The sequence below is a fragment of the Thermobia domestica genome, chromosome 3 (assembly GCF_964235325.1).
Source record: "Thermobia domestica chromosome 3, izTheDome1.hap1.1, whole genome shotgun sequence".
NCBI lineage: Eukaryota > Metazoa > Arthropoda > Insecta > Zygentoma > Lepismatidae > Thermobia > Thermobia domestica.
In genome coordinates this window covers 266,835,176-266,859,037 of record NC_137456.1, presented here as the reverse complement: position 1 = coordinate 266,859,037, position 23,862 = coordinate 266,835,176, and the positions used below count along the sequence as shown (strand labels likewise).

Genomic DNA, 23,862 nt, shown 5'->3' with positions numbered 1-23,862 from the left:
GCCATTTTGGGGGACAAGGTTCTACCCATAGCCCAGATATTGTTCCTTGATGGTGACGACATCTACCAAGATGATTTGGCACCCTGTCACGCTGCAAAAACGGTGAAACCATGGTTTGAGGAGCATGACCAGGAGCTATCACACCTTCCCTGGGCCCCGCAATCACCAGATCTTAACATCATTGAGCCATTGTGATCTGAGTTAGAAAGGCGTGTTCGGTATCATTACACTCCACCAGAATCAATTAAGGAATTGGAGCATGTTTTGGAGGAGCAATGGTACAAAATTCCACACACCACGATTCAGGAGTTGTATACGTCCATTCCACGTCGTATCCAAGCCGTTTTGGACGCAAAAGGAGGCCCCACACCATACTAGGTATGATTTTAACGTTTTGCAAACGTTTTAGATTTTTTGTCCACCTCAAAATATATATACAGGGAAGCCCATTTTAATATACCCACGAAAATATATCGAAAACGGTTGAACATAAATGAACTGAACAAAACCTAAAATAGGAAAATCCATGTGCCAAATCGAATGGTAATATCGCGGTGTCCCCGCAGGGTCGCTCTTCAAAGGTGACCGGGGCCCAACTTTAAAACTTTAAATGGAAACATGGAACGAGTGACACCTCGTTCGATAGATCTTTAAAAACTAAAAAGTGATATCGCAAAATATTTTTCATATCCGTTACCGTATTCAAACTGGCCGCCAATATATGTTACATGTATCAGATAAACTAATATGAAAACTGTAGAATATAAATGAACCAAACAAAAACTCAAATAGGAAAGCCATGGGACAAATGTGTTATCGCGGCGCCCCAGGAAAGCCTTTCATGGGGCGGAGGCCCAACTTAAAAATTTTAAACGAAAATATGGTTCAAGTGATACCTCGTTCGATGGATTTTCATACACTAAACAGCGTTGTGGCAAAAGATTGCTCATATGGGTTACCGTTTTCTAAATAGCCGCCAAGACATGGTGCCTAGTCAGAAAAAAAACGTCCAGTGCCACTAATACGAAAACGGTTGAAGGTAATAACGGATGAACAAAATAAAACTCCTATAGAAAATCACAGAGGGTATTTTTCAATCCAGGGCTCGAAAATGTTGCAACAGAGGAGAAGATGATTAGAGTAAAAGTGCCATAATGCAAAGGAGGTAATCTAGTTCCTAGACAATTATCGTTCCAACGTCCTCTCCGTTAGTGGATGAAGTGGAACGGGAATAAACGGTGAAACTGCAAATGAGAACCTTTTTTTTGCAAACTGTATCTACACAACAAAATTATCTGAAATGTGCTTTTATAACAGATAGATATCTGTTATGGACAAAAAGTAGGAAGAATTCTTGTTAAATGGTACCTTTCATTTTGATTGCAGGCAATGATTTGTGCAAAAATGAATCAACTGAAATGCGAACGTATGGCAAGATAGCACCTCCACTTTAGAAAATTGAAACAATGACTAGGTCATTCGTTTGTACTACGTTTGTACCGTTTGTACCGAAAATCTTTTCGTTTGTACCATTTTCCTTATAGGGGTACCTGAGAGGTCAACTGGGGGGGGCTATCTTGGCGCCAAGATAGCCCCCCCGTATCACAGCACAAAAAATTGGAATACACCATTCGAAAGCAAATCGTTTGTACCGTTTGTACCGAAAAAAGTTTTGTTTGTACCCTGATAGTTTTCGAGAAACAGGGGATGACATTTGGGGAGAAGGTATCTTGGCGCCAAGATAGCCCCCACGTACCACAGCACAAAAAATTGGAATACACCATTTGAAAGCAAATCGTTTGTACCGTTTGTACCGAAAAGAGTTTTGTTTGTACCCTGATAGTTTTCGAGAAACAGGGGATGACATTTGGGGGGGCTATCTTGGCGCCAAGATAGCCCCCCCGTATCACAGCACAAAAAATTGGAATACACCATTCGAAAGCAAATCGTTTGTACCGTTTGTACCGAAAAGAGTTTTGTTTGTACCATGATAGTTTTCGAGAAACAGGGGATGACATTTGGGGGGGCTATCTTGGCGCCAAGATAGCCCCCCCGTATCACAGCACAAAAAATTGGAATACACCATTCGAAAGCAAATCGTTTGTACCGTTTGTACCGAAAAGAGTTTTGTTTGTACCATGATAGTTTTCGAGAAACAGGGGATGACATTTGGGGGGGCTATCTTGGCGCCAAGATAGCCCCCCCCGTATCACAGCACAAAAAATTGGAATACACCATTCGAAAGCAAATCGTTTGTACCGTTTGTACCGAAAAGAGTTTTGTTTGTACCCTGATAGTTTTCGAGAAACAGGGGATGACATTTGGGGGGGCTATCTTGGCGCCAAGATAGCCCCCCCGTATCACAGCACAAAAAATTGGAATACACCATTCGAAAGCAAATCGTTTGTACCGTTTGTACCGAAAGAAGTTTTGTTTGTACCCTGATAGTTTTCGAGAAAGAGGGGATGATATTTGGGGGCGGGGGGCTATCTTGGCGCCAAGATAGCCCCCCCGTATCACAGCACAAAAAATTGGAATACACCATTCGAAAGCAAATCGTTTGTACCGTTTGTACAGAAAAAAGTTTTGTTTGTACCCTGATAGTTTTCGAGAAACAGGGGATGATATTTGGGGCGGGGGGCTATCTTGGCGCCAAGATAGCCCCCCCGTATCACAGCACAAAAAATTGGAATACACCATTCGAAAGCAAATCGTTTGTACCGTTTGTACCGAAAAGAGTTTTGTTTGTACCATGATATTTTTCGAGAAACAGGGGATGACATTTGGGGGGGCTATCTTGGCGCCAAAATAGCCCCCCTTCCCGTATCACAGCACAAAAAATTGGAATACACCATTCGAAAGCAAATCGTTTGTACCGTTTGTACCGAAAAGAGTTTTGTTTGTACCCTGATAGTTTTCGAGAAACAGGGGATGACATTTGGGGGGGCTATCTTGGCGCCAAGATAGCCCCCCCGTATCACAGCACAAAAAATTGGAATACACCATTCGAAAGCAAATCGTTTGTACCGTTTGTACCGAAAGAAGTTTTGTTTGTACCCTGATAGTTTTCGAGAAAGAGGGGATGATATTTAGGGGCGGGGGGCTATCTTGGCGCCAAGATAGCCCCCCCCCGTATCACAGCACAAAAAATTGGAATACACCATTCGAAAGCAAATCGTTTGTACCGTTTGTACAGAAAAAAGTTTTGTTTGTACCCTGATAGTTTTCGAGAAACAGGGGATGATATTTGGGGCGGGGGGCTATCTTGGCGCCAAGATAGCCCCCCCGTATCACAGCACAAAAAATTGGAATACACCATTCGAAAGCAAATCGTTTGTACCGTTTGTACCGAAAAACGTTTTGTTTGTATCCTGATAGTTTTCGAGAAACAGGGGATGATATTTTGGGCGGTTGGCTATCTTGGCGCCAAGATAGCCCCCCGTATTACAGCACAAAAATTTGAAATACACCATTCGAAAGCAAATCGTTTGTACCGTTTGTACCGAAAAAAGTTTTGTTTGTACCCCGATAGTTTTCGAAAAACAGGGGATGACATTTGGGGGGCTATCTTGGCCCCAAGATATCCCCCCCGTATCACAGCACAAAAAATTGGAATACACCATTCGAAAGCATATCGTTTGTACCGTTTGTACCGAAAAAAGTTTTGTTCGTACCCTGATAATTTTCAAGAAAGTGTGGATGGCGTTTGGGAGGCTAACTTGTACGCAAGATTGGCCCCCTAATATGTACTTTTTCCATGCCCATTAATAAGTATTATGTGTCTATTCATGTGAATTTATGTGAATTTAGATCTCTTGATGTACATATCCAAATGAAAAGAAGGACTTGTTGGGAATAACGCAACGTTAAAACTGAATCGGCGAGTGGGAAAACAGTGTGAGTTCAAAATAAGCCATTTTCAGTTAAAGGCGAAAATAACACTAAAGATGTAGAACTACAAGTTGTAATAAAGAGCAGTACAATTTGGAAGTCCTCGCACGTTATAACATAATGCTATAATGTCGACTGTACATTTGTGGCATTAACAGACGAAAGTTCTTTCTTCAAACATCTCAAAATGCGTTTTGTGCACTAGTAGTGTTTTTCCGCTCAACGATTCAATTAAATTTAATCTATTTGTGCCCTTTTCCGTAAATAAATACCGTAAAAAGCATAACGAAGTGTGTACAAATTCAGAAAGAAACTGGATTTACAGAAATAATCTTAAACAAAGAAACCTAAAAGATGAAATGTTTGCTCACCTAAACTGCGTCCTTCCACGTTTCAGCTTTACACCAACTGAAAAAATTAGCTGTTTATATCTGTCATATTAAGGCCTCGAGAAGTTTGCCGCTTTCATAGACAATAGACGAAAGCAAATAGGCCATTGCTGAATAATTCGTATTTACTTAAGGAAAGAAATAGAGAAAATTTAATTGAATCGGTGAGTGGAAAACTACTATAGTCCACAAAACGCATTTTGAGATATTTGAAAAAATAACTTTCGTTAGTTAATGCCACAAATGTACAGTCGACATTATAGCATTCTGTTATAACGTGCAAGGTCTTGCAAATTGCACTGCTCTACATTACAACTTGTAGTACTACATCTTTAGTGTTATTTATGACTTTACTTCAAAATGGTTTATTTTGGACTCACACTGTTTTCCCACTCGCTGATTCAATTCTAACGTTGAGTTATTACTGAAAAATTGATTTTTTTTATTTTGATATGCAGAACCAGAATTCTAAATACACATCAATTCACATGGATAAACATATGATACTTATTAATGGACATGGAAAAAGTACACATTAGGAGGCCTATCTTGCGTACAAGATAGCCCCCAAATTTCATCCCCTGTTTCTCGAGAACTATCAAGATACAAACAAAACTTTTTTCGGTACAAACGGTACAAACGATTTGCTTTCGAATGGTGTATTCCAATTTTTTGTGCTGTGATACGGGGGGGCTATCTTGGCGCCAAGATAGCCCCCCCAAATGTCTTTCCCTGTTTTTCGAAAACTATCGGGGAACAAACAAAACTTTTTTCGGTACAAACGGTACAAACGATTTGCTTTCGAATGGTGTATTTCAAATCTTTGTGCTGTGATACGGGGGGGCTATCTTGGCGCCAAGATAGCCCCCCAAATGTCATCCCCTGTTTCTCGAAAACTATCAGGGTACAAACAAAACTTTTTTTCGGTACAAACGGTACAAACGATTTGCTTTCGAATGGTGTATTCCAATTTTTTGTGCTGTGATACGGGGGGGCTATCTTGGCGCCAAGATAGCCCCCCCAAATGTCATTCCCTGTTTTCCGAAAACTACCGGTGTACAAACAAAACTTTTTTCGGTACAAACGGTAAAAACGACTTGCTTTCGAATGGTGTATTCCAATTTTTTGTGCTGTGATAGGGGGGGCTATCTTGGCGCCAAGATAGCCCCCCCAAATGTCATTCCCTGTTTTTCGAAAACTATCGGGGAACAAACAAAACTTTTTTCGGTACAAACGGTACAAACGATTTGCTTTCGAATGGTGTATTTCAAATTTTTGTGCTGTGATACGGGGGAGCTATCTTGGCGCCAAGATAGCCCCCCAAATGTCATCCCCTGTTTCTCGAAAACTATCAGGGTACAAACAAAACTTTTTTTCGGTACAAACGGTACAAACGATTTGCTTTCGAATGGTGTATTCCAATTTTTTGTGTTGTGATACGGGGGGGCTATCTTGGCGCCAAGATAGCCTCCCTAAATGTCATTCCCTGTTTTCCGAAAACTATCGGTGTACAAACAAAACTTTTTTCGGTACAAACGGTACAAACGATTTGCTTTCGAATGGTGTATTCCAATATTTTGTGCTGTGCTACGTGGGGTGATCTTGGCGCCAAGATAGCCCCCCCAGTTGACCTCTCAGGTACCCCTATAAGGAAAATGGTAGAAACGAAAATATTTTCAGTACAAACGGTACAAACGTAGTACAAACGAATGACCTAGTCATTGTTTCAATTTTCTAAAGTGGGGGGGCTATCTTGGCATACGTGAAATGCGAAACCAATTTGTCGAACGATGGAATTATATAATAACGTGTACAAACGTTGGTCTTGCTCAAAAGTCGTCTGCACAATATTGGTTCATTAGAGCAACAGTCACTTGTACACCCAAATGTTTCAGACAAACCATGCCTATTGCAAGTAAAAATGGTGTTCTGATTTGAGATTTTACCATTCATTTCCGCTTCACCCACTTACGGAATGAGATCGGAAAAAGAATTTTCGAAGAATTAGATTTCCTCTTTAACATCATGTCACTTATACTTTAATAATCCTTTTCTCCGTTGGATTATTCTCGAGGCGTGGAATGATAAATACCCTCTGTGCTTTCCTATACGAGTTTTATCATGTTCATTTATCTCCAACCGTTTTCAGTTTAGTGAAACTGGACTTTTTATCTGATACAGGCACCATGTCTTTGCGGCCATTTTGAATATGGTGACCGATATGAAAAATCTTTAGCCACATTACTTTTTAGTTTTTTACAGATATATCGAACGAGATAACACTTGACCTATGTTTTTTACATTGACAATTTTGATGTTGGGCCCTGGGTCCTCATGAAAGGCCCTGGGTTCACCATGACATCATTCGAGGTGCTTTATGTCATTTTGTTGTTTCACTTTTTGTTCTGTTCATTTGACTCCAACCGCTTTCATATTAGTGGTACTAGACGCTTAATCTGATATAGGCGTCATGTCTTAGCGGTCATTTTGAATATGGCAACCAATATGAAAAATCTCTTTTCACAGCTCTGTTTAGTGTTTGAAGATCTATCGAACCAGGTATCACTCGCCCCATGTTTCCATTTAAAATTTTGAAGTTGGGCCTGGGCCCTCATGAAGGCCGGCCTTGCTGAGAACCAAGACAACACCATTCGATGTGCCTCCATGGCTTACCTATTTGAGCTTTTGTATGGTTCATTTATGTTCAACCGTTTTCATATTAGTGCTACTGGATGTTTATCTGATACAGGTAACATGTCTTGGCGGCCAATTTGAATACGGTGACCGATATGTAAAATCATTTCCCATATCGCTTTTTAGTTTTTAATGATGTATCGAACAAGGTGCAACTCGCTGCATGTTTCTATTTAAAATTTTAAAGTTGAGGCCCGGCCCCCCTTGAAGAGCGTTCCGCGATGTCACCATTCGATTTGCCCCATGGTATTTCCTATTTGAGTTTTTGTTCATTTATGTTCAACCTTTTCGAGATATTTTCGTGGAAAGATTAAAATGGACCTCCGTGTGTATATACAGTATGGAGCTAAATTCGTTGTACAAAAGCAGAGGAGTGATTCCTGAGAGTAAAACAAACAAAAAAGTTCCTATAAACATAGGGTAAAAACTGCGTCGTTTACATGTTATAAGCTGCCGAAAGCGTGGGAAAACAACTTTAGAGTCAAATTTTTCACAAAATAATGAGCGTAGACTTGATGCGGCATGATATCGTCAAAGGATCCTAACCTGCTCTTTCCAAATTGGCAGTTTTCAGATTTGTCCAATGGCGGCGCAAGGGATTTCCCAAATGACGTTAGGGATTCCCGGACATTTTATGACGTAAATTGAGTAGACAGTAGCATGTAAAGGATGTCTGATTGCCTTGGAATAATACTACATGGTAGGTCAGTTCTTATACATCAGATTAAAAAATGGCAAATTAAGTAATTATCACTGTGCGTGGTTATATACCTATTCAAAATGTACTAGTAAAGACGTTGTACAAGAACTCACTGGAAACGTCACGTGGCTACAATGTAAAAATACGTACACCACAAGCTGATAGGTAAAAAAAATAAAGAAATTCCGATTGCTGATCTGCTGATATTTATGACACCATATCGCTTTTGAGAACGCGTCTAATTTCACTATTACAGGAACTGAACAAAAACTACTATTAAAAGACAAAGAAAGAGCGCGTAATAATAATAATAATAATAATAATAATAATAATAATAATAATAATAATAATAATAATAATAATAATAATGCATATAACTGAGCACATTTGTTTCGATCAATATATTACCTAGTCATATCATAAATACTCTCAGAAAGATTGGAGTATCGCTGTAGGCATCCGGAGTGGCACAGTGCTACCATCTGTGTATAAAGCGGAAGATGCATGTAGTGTGTGTTTGACTGTTCATGACATACATTGATATTGTACTGAGTTCTGATGGAGTGGGGCGATTACGAAAATCGTATCGCAGTAATTGCACTATACAAGATCGGGAAAACAGCAGGTGAGATTTTCAACCTCCTGAAACCCCTACAAATCAGCAAGAATTTCGTGTATCCCGCCATACAGCGATACACCGAGACTGGAACGGGAGCTGACCACGGAAGGACTTGCAGACCACGAACGGTACGAACTCCGTAGGTCCAGAAAGCAGTCGCAGCAAGAATTCGAAGAAATCCTGTTCGAACACAAATTGTGATGGCTCCTGAGATGAACATCAGCAGAAATTTCTGTCTCATGTGCTCAGGAGTGACCTATATCTACGGGCGTATAAGAGGGGGACTAGTCACTTTCTGACCCAAACATTAATGTCGCAGAGGGTCCTTAAATCAAAGAGACTGTTGCGTCGTTAAGGCAACAATCTGCACAGAAAGATTATGTTTACCGACGAAAAATTGTTCCCAACTCAGCAGGCCTACAACGCCTAAAATGACCGTGTATATGCCACGTCATTTATTTTAACTGCTGAGGCAGCTCCTAGAGTTCAAAGGCGCATCATCCTGCCTCAGTGATGGTTTGGTGGGAAGTGAGCTACTTAGGCACAACCCAGCTGAATTTTTGCAAACAAGGTGTTAAAATATCTGCCAAGATGTACCAGGACACAATGCTAACACCCATAGCAAAACCACTGTCTGCTACCATGTTCCCTGGAGAAAGATGGACCTTCAAGAATGATTCCGTTTCAGGCCACAAAGCGAAAACAACCCAGGACTGGCTGGCACGAAACGTCCCCGAATTCATTTCTACCGCTGATTGGCCTTCTAGCAGCCCGGACCTTAACCCGTTGGACAACAAACTTTGGTCAGTCCTTGAGGCAAAGTTCTGCCATAAACGGCATCCATCTGTCGACAGTCTAAAACAAACTTTGACCTGAGCAGTGAACAATTTTCCTATGGACTTGGTGCGTAATGCCATTGACCGGTGGCCGGACAAACTTCGTGCCTGAATCCTGGCCAAGGGGGGACATTTCGAAAAATGATTCGTGTATCACATGTACAACATATCAATCTAAAAGATGATCAAAATAACTTGCCTTGGTGTTAATACTCTGTGTTATTCACATTCAAACTTGTGACAGTATTTATGATATAACTAGGTACATAAATGCAACTACAGTACGTTATTTTTTCAATTAATGTTCTAAACTGACGGACGTAAAACAAAGCATGCATTCCACTTGCGATATCTTGTGTAACAGGGGCTGACATTTCTGGTCCGAAATCGTATAGCGGGACTGCATACCGAAGAAAGTTGTAGGAAACATGGTACAGAGAACAGTCTTTTTTGATTGAAAAGAGAATGGTTGTCACAACTGTCACTACAAAAGGGGTTCAAAGTTTTCGAACCGCCATTTTAATACAAAGGTTACAGCAGCGGCGAACGGACAGGCGGACGAGTTGAAATACTCCTGGCGTTTCCCTTATGATCTAGGCAACAACAACAATTCGAGAAAATAAATCCTACTCTGATTGGACAGGAGTCGCATAGACTAGTTTTTTCATATGGTCCCAGGAAAATAAATCTAAACGGTTAAGGTCATGTGAGTGAGATGGCCGAGATACTGGTCCTTCTCTGTCCATTCATTCGTTCGAAAAGGATGTATTGAGAAAATTTCTCACCTCCGCTGCGAAATGTGCTGGAACATGGTCGTGCATAAGCCACATGTTTCAACGAACAGAGATTGGCACAATATCTAATAGTTAAGGCAGAAGCTCTTCCAATAATATGCGATACTCCCACACGGTCAAGCATTGTGGTAGTAGGTACTTTCCGATGAGATAATTATCAACGATTCCTATCCATACATTCACAGAACACCGTTCCTGATAGGCACGAGTTGACATTCCGTGTGGGTTTTACTCACACACATATTGATCGTCAGTATACAACACTCCATCACGGGAAAAGTAGCTTCATCTGTGAAGAGAACACGATGTATGAAGCGGGGTGTATTAGCATAACGTTCACGTAGCCACTGGACAAACTTTCGCCTACGTGGATAATCAGCGTCGTGTAAAGTATGCAACTTTTTGCGTGGAAAGGGTACATATGATTTTCGTGAAGCACGTTCCATAACTGCCGATAATGGGCATTGACTTCAGCAGATACTATGAGTGTGATGGTAGAATGGTTTCTCTAAGTTCGAGGAAGAATGTCCTTCTCAAAAGCAACACTCTGTACGGTTATGTTTTGTCCAACATTGAGCCTATGTGCTTCCAACAATTCTGTTTCTCGTAGTCTTCGATCTACACTGGCGAAAGTTTCGTGGTGTGGAATTCTGAGATTAGGAAAATGATGTCTGTACAGCCGTTGTGCCAGCCGGCCATTACCATCTGCATTCCCCTATGCTAGATAAATGTCTGTTAATTCCACCTCCTCTGTAATCACATACGTTGGGCATACACACCCTATAGCGATAAAGTGAAGTGAAATTAAATCGGAAATGGTAGATGTTCCCTCCGCCGTTGTAGTCATTGTCCGGAATCAAAGACAGCGAAATTACAACTTAGTGCAACCTTTCAGTCAAAGAATGATATTTGTGTATACCGATTAGCAAATGTACACGACTACACCGTGACGGTGAAGATACCTCGCCACAAGACAGAAAAGTGCACATACCACTAGTACGACAGACGTAGTACCTTAAATTTTTTATCGAACAGATTCACAAATATCGTATCGCCCTCCTATAAGGAACACTTAATGTCGATGTTCTGGTCATTAAGGAAACACATACAATACAATACATCCAAATTAGAGGTGCAATCCACTCTAATGAACCCAAATAAACGATCGTAGCCTTGAACAGAAACGGTATACAGTACGTAGTTTTTCCTTTTAAAACGGTTAATGAGAAACACACAAGTAGAAATAGCCCTGTAAAGAGGGTTCATTTAGCTATCCATCATGTCGATCCCGTTCTACGGCTAGTGAGGAAAAAACCAGCTTACTCACTCACGTGTAACCACTCCAGCACATATACAATGCAACAAACAAATGAAAGGGGATAGAAAAAGAACCAAACAAATATCAAGTTGCCGAAGTTCTGTTGTTTCTCGCATGGAGAGTTGAGTTGATTTTGAGTTTAACGTCCCTTTCAGCAGCGAGATTATATGGAACGAGACCTAGTGATTATCGTGGAATCCGAACCACATGAGCTCCCGCCGGGAATCGAAAAAATGAAATGAAATGAAATCTTTAAGTTTAACGTCCCACGGTTATGCCGGTTAGGCTAAAGGAGACGGTGAGAATGAGAAATGAGTGAAATGGTGGAATGAAGAAAGTGGGAGGAAAAGGGAGAACCCCGAGAAAACCCACGAGCACGGTGTTTGCCCACCACAAAGTCCACACGGCGCGAGCTGGGATCTAACCAGGAACCCCAAGCACCGGAGACCGGGATTCGGATCGTAGTCTCCCACGCCAAAGGCGCGTACGCTAACCGCTTTGCCACGAAGAAGCTCAAAAAGATAATGGAGAGAATGACAGACGAGTATGTACATTACGAAACACAAATAAACTAAACGACAGTAGCAGCAGTAACAGATTATCAATAAAAGCGATTTGATGCAATTAATATGAGCAAATCAGCATCCGGAATTTATTTATTTTCTGTTACCTATCGGCTTGTGTTGTACGTATTTTTACATTACAGTGACGTGACGTTTCCAGTGTATTCTTGTACAGCGTCTTTACTAGTACTTTCTGAGGAGGTATGCAACCACGCACAGTGGTAATTACGTCATCCGCCATCTTTTAATCGGCATGTGTGAGGACTGACCTGCCATGTATTATTATTTCTAGTCAGTGAGACGTCCTTCACATGCTCTTGTCTATTCAATTTGTGTCATGAAATGTCCAGTAATCCCTAAGGTCCTTTCGTGAAACCCTTGCGCCGCCATTGTATAAATCTGAAAACTGCAAATTTGGAAAGAGCAGGTTAGGATCCCTTGACAATATAATGCCGTAACAAGTCTACGTTCATTAGTTTGTACAATATTTATCTCTAAAATTTGTTTTCTCACGCTTTCGGTAGCTTATAACACGTAAGCGTCCTATGTTTAAAGGAACTTTTTTTGTTTATTTTACTCTGAAGAATCACTCCTCTGCTTTTGTGCAACGAATTTAGCGCCATACTATATATATATATATATATATATATATATATATATATATATATATATATATATATATATATATATATATATATAATATTATCGGCTGTCAAAGAATTCATGTCACGAACTTCGGGAAGTTATACCTCACATCAAAATAAGAAACACAAATGCATATGGCCCTATACTCAAAAGTACATAGCTTCAGAGCTATACCCTCCCAAAAGCGTGAAAGAAATGAATATTAAAAGTCCATAGCTCCACTATTAAGGGACCAATTGAAGTCTGGTTGAAATCATTTGGAAACTAGTAAGTGTCCTGCCCAAAATTAATATTCTACGATATTTGAGCAACAAATTACAATCTCAGGTAGGAGGAAACAATTGTAAATACTAATTACGCATAAATGAAAATATTCATGTGGATGCCTCTCAAAATTTCATTTCTTTATAAAGTTATCTAAAATGACGAATATCATTTTTGTTTCTCGTGTAGCAACCAATAGTATTTTCAGCAGTTCTGCGACAACACAAAACATTGTCCATCTTCAAAGAGAAGTTTTGATAATCTCAAATTTCTCAATTCAATTTCATGCGTCTTTACCGCAGAATTCGCCATAGTTAGTTCATAAGGGACGATTTGTCCCGACTAGAATTGGTCCTATAATATTGGAGATACGGTTAATTATTATTAAGATTTTCAGATATTGCGCCGCCTATAACTCTGACAGGACGCACTTTCCGCTCTATGTTCATTACACATTTTGTGCTTACACTTAGGTCCCCTACTTGATGGTCACAAAATCAGAGGAGTTTTATATTAACACAATAAAAACAATATACGGAGGTATACATATGGTGTATTTAACTAATGTAACAAACATTGTAAGGTGATTGCATACACCGAGATAACTAAAAAAAATGTATCCGAATATGCCCGAAAACTCTTCATTACGGAGATGTAATTGACTGAATTAGTGAAATTGACAGTAGAGTGAAAAGCATGTATTTGTTAACTATCAGAAAGGGTAAAAATTGCTCAATAAATAAGAACACCCTACAAATTGCTTTTATAATATGTTAATTAGTGAGCAGCGCAAGAGTCTTGGTCTTGCAGTTTGAGCAGGAGTCTTGCATGCAAGATCAAGACCAAGACCAAGATCATACCTCCAAGACCAAGACCAAGACTCTTGCCCAAGAGTCTTGCACAAGTATCGGTCATACCTGAATTTCTCTTTATAGAATTTAAAACGAAAGGAGGAAAAATCATTACATCTTTCAGTTGAATTTCTTGGAATCAGTAAAGTGCCGCTGGAGTGAATGTGTTCCCAGTAGTTTACTCAATCCGTGTGAGTCGATATGCTCCTGCAGCATATATCTATAGTTTGACTTTTCTGAATCGTGTGTTCGCGTTTTGTGTAGTTATTACTCATTTTCAAGCTAACATTAAAGAGGTGTCATATTAATGAAAGCTTGTTACACACAAAGAAATTTGTCATTGGTGCTGGATTACGATGCATTCCTGCGTTTTAAAACAATGAGGATTACTTATCGGGAAATCCCGTTGTGGGCACTCGGTCGAAAAGGTGTAAAAAGCTTTCTCATTGTGAATAAGGTTTTCCTGGGTTTCCTGGGTACCTAAGTTATAGGTCCCAGACCGCTTACTTCTTTCCCCAATCCTTTCTTCCTTCGCGTTCCACGAATAGTATGATTGCCGAGGGACGTCATCCTTCTTATGTGACGGGCTAAATGGACATAGATACCGAAAGCCCAGAATTCTAAATCCAAATCCCTAACTAAAACTTTGACCTTCGAGGTGGTAAGATATGTCGGTTCGTCCTGGAGAAAGTATAGCAAAAGAGGGATTTGCTTTTCACCCTTTAATAGCTTCAGGCAGTCTGCTGATGAAAAGTATCAACCGCCCAGCAGGAACTGAATTCGAAATTAAAAATTTTTCTCATTCAATACTGAAGAGACATACATACTCTTCCTTAGCTTCGAAAGAAGTGCATTATTTTTTTTAATTAACATCTTGGATTGTAAGTTTGTGTGTGTAAAATATGAGTGAAAATGACTTAAAAGATATGTCAATAAGTAATAGTAGTAGATTATCACCACCAGACGATAGTAGGAATAACCGCAGGTATTCTGCCATTATTGGAAGGTCACTTGTTGCAACTGAGAAACTTCGAGGTACGGTGGTGCACAATTTGTCTCTTCGTCTTGTAGCAATATTTTGTTTTAATTCTTTCCATCATACCCTCTAGCACGTTCTTCAAAATACAGTTCCTCCTCAGCCAACGTCCCAACCAATTCCTATCTCTCCTCTTAAGTAGATCTAAAATTCTTCTTTTCTCCCCAACTCCTACTATTTCTAATATTTTCTCATTTGCTTTTCGTTCACAACAGCAAATTCTCTCCTTTCTTATCCAAACCCTCGTTTCGAAAGCCTCCAATTTATTTCACCGTTTTTTCATAATGTCCATGTTTCTGTCCCAGAGAGTACATATTGGAAAGTAAAACAAAATCTTAATATTTAATTATAAGTTTGTTCAATACAAAGATGAGGTAATCGTGGTTCGAAAGATAAAACTGACGCCTTTAGAGCACAAAAATAATTTTACAATTCATTCAAAATAATTTTACAAGATCTGAACAGTCTCGATTTTCTCTCACGAGTCTCAGTGGTAGCCTTCCCAGCTTCGAAACCAGTTGGTAATTGAAAAATTACAAAATATGTAAGAAGATTAAGAAACAAAGCGATTTATCTTATTAATAATGAAGAATGGGTACCCATAAAAAAGGTCATTCCTCTGTTGTATACTATCACCATGCATACACGAAGGTAAACTATATAACATTTAGAAACATACAATGTGTTTCCGTCATTTTGGCGCATTGTAGAATTTAGTATTCTTTACGTTCTGATAAAACGTCTTCATGCAAAGCATAAGACTTTTCAAAGCAAGACTCGCAAGACTCCTGAAAGCAAGACCAACACCGAAACCAAGACTGGGAATGCAAGATCAACACCAAGGAACCAGTTTAATACAAATATCAAAATTGGATGTGCATGACCAAGAAAAAAAACAAAACCACTAGGATCTAGGTATTGGTCTTCCTTTTCCCCACCGCTACTGTAAAAATTGAGAAAATTTTGATGAACCGTCAATATGTATTTATTGAAATATGGGAAAGGGAAAGTTGTCTATTCAATAATCAATGCCGCCCATGTTGTGGTTTCGAAGGGGAGGCAAGTATAAAGGACATTTTATCTATAGTTTCAAATTTTGCTATAACTAATGTAAAAATTTTGGTTTTCTATAATTCCAAATACAATTTCCTCTTAGGGTCGCCGAACACCACATCTTGCCCCCTAAGATGCGTGCCCTTGTCAATAATTAGTTTAATGAATAGTGTTGTGTTACAGTTAACGTTAAGCAATGAATGCATAATGGACTATTTGTATTTAATGAAATATGGTAGGGAGGTGAAAATTGCCTAGGCAATACTTACTCTCCTTTTGAGTATTATGCAGTGTGTTCTTATTAAGCCACTTTTGATGTACTGACAACTAGTATTTAATGAAATAAGGGAGGGGTAGAAATTGCCTAGGCAATAATTACCCCCTCTTTAGTATTAAGAATTCTGTTATTATTAAACTATCTCTGATGTACCGACAACTAATATTTATGAAATATGGGAAGGAGGTATAATTTGCGTAGGCAATATTTACTTTCCTGTTTAGTATTATGCAGTGTGTTATTATTAAACCACCTTTGATGTACCAACAACTAGTATTTAATGAAATATGGGAGAGGAGTAAAAATTCCCTAGACAATAATTACCCCCCTGTAGAGTATTATGTAATGGGTTAACAATAAGCCACCTTTGATGTACCGACAACTAGTAATTAATGAAATATGGGAGAGGGGGTATAAATTGCCTAGGCAATAATTACACCCCTTTTTAGTATTATGCAGTGTGTTATTATTCAGCTACCTTTGATGTACCGACAACTAGTATTTAATGAAATATGGTATGAAGGTATAAATTGCCTAGGCAATAATTACCCTCCTGTTGAGTATTATGCAATGCGTTATTATTAAGCCACCTTTGATGTACCGACAACTAGTAATTAAGGAAATATGAAAGGGAGGTATAAATTGCCTATGCAATAATTACCCCTTGTTTAATATTATGCAGTTTGTTATTATTAAGCCACCTTTGATATACCGACAATTAGTATTTAATGAAATATGTGAGGGAGGTATAAATTGCCTAGGCAATAATTAGCCCCCTGTTGAGTATTATGGAGTGTGTTATTATTCAGCTACCCTTGATGTACCGACAACTAGTCTTTAATGAAAATAGGTAGGGAGGTATAAATTGCCTAGGCAATAATTACCCCCTGTAGAGTATTATGTAGTGTGTTAACAATAAGCCACCTTTGATGTACCGACAATGTGTATTTGTTTTGATATAGATGGGAGATATAAATTCCTTAGATGAGTATTATATTTTTTATCAAAAAAGACCCTCTTTTATTTGGAACTACTTTTTACCTAGGCATATTATACCGGGGGTATTTATTTGCGGAGGTACGTTTTGCCGTTTACACCGGCACCATATTTCTGCACAGTGTACTGAACCTTTATTTTGTTTACTAGTGGAAAGCTACTTGTATGGTACTATAACAAGTGATATTGAAACTCGTATTGTTCGCAAATGCACTTCCTTCCACTTGCACAAGCTTCTGCGCATAGCGACCTTCGGGAAGGGCGCGGCTGCTCCATTCAGATAAACCCCCGCGTGGGCCCAAAAGCTTCGCCTTATCTGATTTGACTAGATAGCATTCGCGCTTTTTGGTGGACACCCAGCACAGATTGATTTTTTTTTTTTTTTTTGCTGTGTTATTTATGCTTGGCATCTGTAAACCATATTTCTATGCAAATCGTAAAAGAGTTGTAATTTTTCAACAATTACTTCTAGGGGTCTCCGTAAAATTTATTTATGGGATGTAAAATATTTTCCTGTAGCTCAGTGAGAATCTTCTAAGGGACAATAAGAAGGAAATTGCTGAAAGAATTGTGGTTCAAAATGCTTTTCTAGTATTGCGCAACATGTAAACATATACACAAGAGCGTTTAATCACTACTTCGTTTCTCCTGAATATCTTTTTAAGACTTGAAGTTTTCGCTCACATGTGATTGTAAAACAAGTATCCCAGTACGGTGCAACAAAGGGGAAGGGGAGATAAAATGTTAAAAAAGGTAAAAATAAAAGTTACTCTCTTTCTGAATTCATCACGTTTAAACCACCCGATCTATCATAAGCAAATTTTCAATAGAGATAAGGTTAAGACATAAAGCGGTTTTTATCATATCACTCTAAGTGTAGAACTTAGGGGCGGGAAGAAAGGGCAGAAATATATAAAAATAAATAAAACTTAATCACTCCTGAACCAACCGACAATCTCGATCAAACTTTCAAGACAGCGAAGTTTCGGGCCTGGGATGTTTTCTTCATTTCACTTTTGCAGTGCAACGAAGGGGGTTGGAGGACATGTATGTGCAAACAATAAAAATAAAATTCACCTTTCTCTGACTTAATCTCGCTTTAAGTACAGGACCGATCTTAATCAAATTTTCAATCTGGATGAACTTTGGACCTGGGTAGGTTTTTATCTATTCACTTTGACCATAGAAGTTTGGGGAGGAGTTAGGAGGATGAGATATATAATAATAAATAAAACTTAATAACTCTTGAACCACGGGACCGATCTCGATCAAATGTTTAACCCAGATGATGTTCGAAAATGGAATAATTTTTGTCATATCACTTTGACGATGTAACTTAAAGGAGCGGAAAGACATTTACAAGTGATCAAACATGATAGATATTAGTGTTGAATCTATAGTTTTCTTAGGTCGCTGAGATGAACAGTGACACTTCTGATGCTATTTAAATCCAAATTTAGCCAAGCAAAAATTATGGGAAGGGAGGGGATATATATATACATATAATAAGAATGACCCATTTCAGTGTCGAATTCATTCTTTCGGGTTCGGGGTCGCTGAGATGAACAATGACACTTCCGATGCCGTAGAACGTAACATGTGGTGTAGAGGGGATATAAAAAATCATCGAAAATGACCATTGTCAAGGAGCGCTCTAGTAATAGTAAAAAGTGACTGACTAACGAAACATTATTATTTTTTCTTAATTTAACCCAGCGAAGTTTATAATTGATGCTAGTCATTTACTCAAACTGAAATAAATGAATGAGTATTTACTTCAGCGGGCCACAATGGTTCAGTAAATTTGTGGTGGACAAGATCCTGCTGGTGGGGTTTCTCCTTGTACTACCGTTTCTTCCCATTTTTCATTCCACCAATTTTTCCATTATTATTCACTTGCTTTAATCCTAGGAGGATAAACTCAAAAAAAATTTCATTTCATTTACATCACGATATTAAACTGAAGTATATATCAGAATACATTTATTTCATACTCCATTTATGCTAATCTGTAAGGTCTCTTCCATGTTATTCCTTTAAACATCCTCCCATGATAGAGTTCGTTATCACTTTACCAGGGTGTTATTCTCTAGAAGGTATACGCAGTTTAGATTCAAAATTATGATGAGCCAAAGAGTAGATATAAAGTATTTCATTCATAATTAAAATTAGAAATCTTTGCAACCATTCCTGAATTAAATTCACCAATTTCTGTCATTTTCTTTAAAATTCATATTTCGTTTTCAGAGATGAGACGCGCCAGCGAGCCGGATCGACTACGTCGTATCTGTTGCATATCATTGAGGACTGGGACAATACTTCTTGGTATAACGAATCTGGTTCGTATTCTATTCTCTTACAATGTTTTAACAGTTCGAACTACACACGTATGAAGAAACTTAAATTTTATGAAATTATTACGTACTTTAAAAATTCATAATGTAAGTTATGTAATTAAGAGCTTCTTGCTAACTATGTAATTAGCGTATGCGTCATTACTACGAGAGATTCGGGTTTGAGGCTCAAGAAGGACATGATTTTCGGATTCACGTTAAGCTAATATTCAGCTCTCATATGTCATTGGTGCTGAAGGGGACGCTAAACAAAAAATCATATTATGAAATAAGGAAAAATTTATGCTAAGACTCGAAATTTATTTTCTAAATTAAATAGTGAAATCAAGGCAGTAATCACAAAAATGTATCCAAGAAAATATAAGGATGAACTATTTGTTCTCAAAAGTATATTTCTACTCTAGACATTTGAAATATCTGAATATTGTACTACGTTGTAGCTCTTCAATTTTCTATTTTTTACGTTTAGCTTTTATTTTATAATAACTGATCATAATTACCAGAGGAAAGACGAATCTAAAAGCGTGAATTTTCTGATTTTGTCAAGTCTGATATGAATACCACAATCTTTGGTATACTGAGATCAACTTGTTAAACTTGTGATAAAATTCCTGATTAGCTGTTTGTCTCCCCTATTATCATACCGTAAGTTGAAACCAATGATATCTGGTTCTTTTTTAGAATGACCATGATCCTTCAAACTGGACCTGCATTTCCTTTCTGGCCCGAAAGCACTCTGGAAGGTCTTCCTATTACTCCCTCGTATAAATGGGCACACTCGCATGAATACCAGCCAAGTATAAAGACATGTTCACTGATTTTCAACCTTCTTCCAACATCCCAACAATCGATAAGACTCTAGAACAATTAAAACCAACGTTAAATTCACCACTAAGTATTGTATTTCCCTTATCACAAACAATGCCTACATATGTAAATTACACTCTATAAATTTCACTTATATCTTTAGTCCGGTCTGCATACAACAATCATCTACACTTTCGATTTTACTTACTTAATGCTCGGCACTGCAGTCCATGTAGGACTCTGGCCTCCTCATCTACAAGTCACCATTCTTCTCTTTCCAAAGCCTTGGTTCTCCGACCTGGTATTCGCAATTTCTCTTAAGTCTTGTTCCAGATCTAGGCTAAGACTTATAGTTAATCGCTTTCCTCCAGGCATTCCATTTAGTATCCTTTTCGGTAGTCTGTCCTCGTCCATGAGTTGAACGTGGTCTACCCACTTTATTCTTCATTGATTAATGTGAGCTACTAGATGTAAACCTTTATATACACAGGTGTCCAAAACTTAAGCATAATGACTGCTCAAGTATATACGGCACGAAGAACGTAAAGAAGTCACACCAAATGCAACCACCATAACAAGATATCATGCTTTAAGGCCACACTAACATGGAACAGGCCAAACTTGAAGGAAAACATACCAGAAGGGGTCACACAACACAAACTAAAAACTTGGTACCAAAATACTCATACCACAAAAGCACTGTGAGAGGCACTGGCGGCATCGAAAGCAGGATAACATCGATTATGGTCCCCGAACAGTCATACATGTCTGGCAACGACGTTCCATGCTCAAGATCAGGTTATGGAAGAGCATTTGAGGTAGCTAATTCCATTCCACATGAAGAGCAGTGCAGAGCTCCTGGTGTGTCCCGGAGGCGGCCGGCGGTTTCCAATACATCTTCCTAATGCGTCCTGTTCATGTTCAATCGGGTTTAGGTCAGGAGGTCGTACTGGCCACTCTATATGTTGGATGTATTCCGTCTCTAGACATTCTTCTACCAGTTTGGCTCGACGTTGACGGGAATTGTCATGCACAAGCATAAACTGTGGGCCCAGTGCGATCCTGAAAATCCGCATATGGGCAAGCAGAAACTCGTCTCTGTACCTCTGCCTGTTGACGGACCAGCCTCGAAGATGTGCTGGTCAGTACGACCATTGATCATAATGCCTGTCCAAACCAGTATTTCACTACCATCATACTGATACTTTTCCACGATGTTCTGAACTGAATCTGCACTCATCCGTGAAAAGTACGCGGAACAATTTATTGGGGGTCCATTGGTGATGTTGTCGACACCACTGTAAACGTGTCCTTTTGTGTGTCTGAGTCGGTGCAACTCATATTGCTAGTCGTCGGTCATGTGGACTACTGGTACTCAGTCTCCGGTACACAGTATGGCGTGACATTCTCACTCCTGAGGCGGCTGCAAGCTCCGTTGGCACTACTCTTGCAGGCATGGTCGGCTTCTGACGTGCAGTTACGGACAACTATTGGTCCTGTTGTGTTGTCACTCGTTGGATGTGACACCCAACGAACCTACAGCTGATGTCTCCTGCGTCGATAAACGGTTTCCACAACCTAGACACGACACTTTGTAGCACATTGATGGTTCGTATTACTTCTTTCTGTGTGTCACCTTTTTCCAAGCGCCCGATGATCCAGCCTTTTGTATATGCATCCAAATGACGTATTTTTGCCATATTCCATTAACCTATTGCCACATTCAACATACCAGTACCCTCCACTCACAACAAGACTCCACTCACTGCACAAACGAAATGCACCTATTTCGAATCCAAGCACTAGTGTTCGCTTTCTTCCCATAGGAGGTAAGACGCACGTTTGCCATATCCGGTTTAATGCTCCTCACAAGCAATACATTTCATCTACCACAATTCTGTGCTCGCGATTGCCTTCCCGGACATTACGTGCAACTTCTTGCATCATGGTTAAGTTTTGGACACCTGTGTAGTTTGTATTATTCTTCATTTGTTCTTATCCTCCACAATTCATATATGTTTTTTTGGTCCGTAGGTTTTTCTGAAAGTTTTTCTTTCCCGTGGCAGTAATAATATTTCGTTTCCTTCAGTTAAGGTCCATGAATTAGAACGATATGTCAATATTGTTCTTAGAATTGTTTTATATATGGTTTCTTTTTCTTGTCTTGATATTCTTTTGAAATTGTTGATTTTCTTTAAAACGTACAAACACTTATTTCTTCAGTTACTCTTACTTTAATATCAGTTATTATATAATTTGCTTCCGTCAGTATTGTACCAAGATACTTAAACTGATACGTATGTTCGAATGTATAATTCAACACACTTGTGTTCTTTAGTTCTCTAGGTCTTCTTCTCTTTGTTACCATATAATTTGTTTGTGCCTCGTTTATATGTAGATCGAGGTTTCTTGCTTCTCTTTCAAACTCTTCAAAAACTCGTGTTAGAACCGATTCCATCAGCACTCGTATTGCCACATCGTCTGCATGCGCAATACGCTGTATTACCCTATTACTTATGCATCCTTCTGGGTTTACTTTGATTTATCTTACCGATTGTTCTAGTGCAATGTTAAAGAGTACTGGAGATAAGATGTCTCGCTGTCTTAGCCCACTATTTATTTCAAACTCTTCCAATCTGAAGGCCAGTACCTCAACTTTTCATTTGGTGTATTTCAGTGTGAATTCTATCAATTTTCTCAATTGTTGTCATAATCCAATCCTTTGGAAGCTATTCATTATTTGTATTCTATTTAGACTGGAGTAGGCTTACCTAAAGTGCATGAATCATGTAAAATTATGTTATATACGTGTGTTTCCTTTATAACTTGTCTAATGTAGAATATGTGGTCTAAAATTGATCACCGCGGTCTAAATTATGCCTGGTATTTTCCTAGTATGTCTTACGCCTATTTTGAGGCTCTTTGATAGAGTATTATTGCTAGATCCTATGTCCCGTTCCCAAAATAGCTATGTCTCTATAGTTGTTGCACTCCATTTTACTGCGTTTTTTGTCTACGAACAATATCTGTCACACACTATTCTTTCAGCATTTCTTCCTTTATCCAGCGTTCAGAAATCAGATTATGAATTAGGTTGTGAAATTGTCTTCTGGTCTTCTTTATCAGTTCTGCCGGTATGCCGTCTGTTCCAGCTGCCTTACAATTTGTAAGCATATTACTACCACTCTTATTTCTTCATCATCTGTTCTTTTTGTTAATTCTCAGTCTTCTGTCTCCAATTCGAATTCCTCTGTTTCCATGTTGCCCATTCTAGGTCTTGCTCAGTTGTCTGTTTCATCTTCCATCTGATGGTTTGTCAAAATATTTCCTCATTTGCTTGTGATCCCCTTTTGTCCTGCGGCGATTGTTCCATGTTTTCTCCTACATACTTCTACTCGTGGCTGATATTCTATCTTATTTTCAATTCCTTTGTAAATTTTCCTGTTTTCTCTAGCTTAATATTTATCCTGAAGGCCAAGCAGCCCTTTTTTATTCCTGTTTCTTGCTTCTTATCAGTTTGTTGGTTAATGTTCTCTTTTCCTGGTATTTCCCTCGGCTCGCTTTGCTTTTCAACTGTAGTCACTCTCGCCTTGCTTCGTTCCTTTCTTGGACCGCTTTATCACACTCTTCCTATTATCATTCCGTTCTTTTATTTCGTTTTCTAATTATGATCACTACCTGTGTCGTATTTTTAAATATTCTTTTCATAACATCCCATTTTTCTTTGACACTTCTTTCTTGGTCAGTGAACAAAGGTTCTTCTTGTGTAATTCCT

The 23,862-nt window shown here is 38.9% G+C and overlaps 1 protein-coding gene across 2 annotated transcripts in view; it reads left to right on the top strand.

Annotated features, from left to right (window-relative positions):
* The window catches only part of LOC145681642 (uncharacterized), a 243,673-nt gene that overhangs the window by 19,848 nt on the left and 199,963 nt on the right, over nt 1-23,862 (top strand). For both annotated transcript variants that reach the window (XM_081753261.1, XM_081753262.1), the window contains exon 2: nt 19,174-19,265. In XM_081753261.1, the coding sequence (XP_081609387.1) occupies nt 19,176-19,265 (90 nt within the window). In that variant the 5' untranslated portion in view covers nt 19,174-19,175. The remainder of the gene's footprint in view (nt 1-19,173; nt 19,266-23,862) is intronic.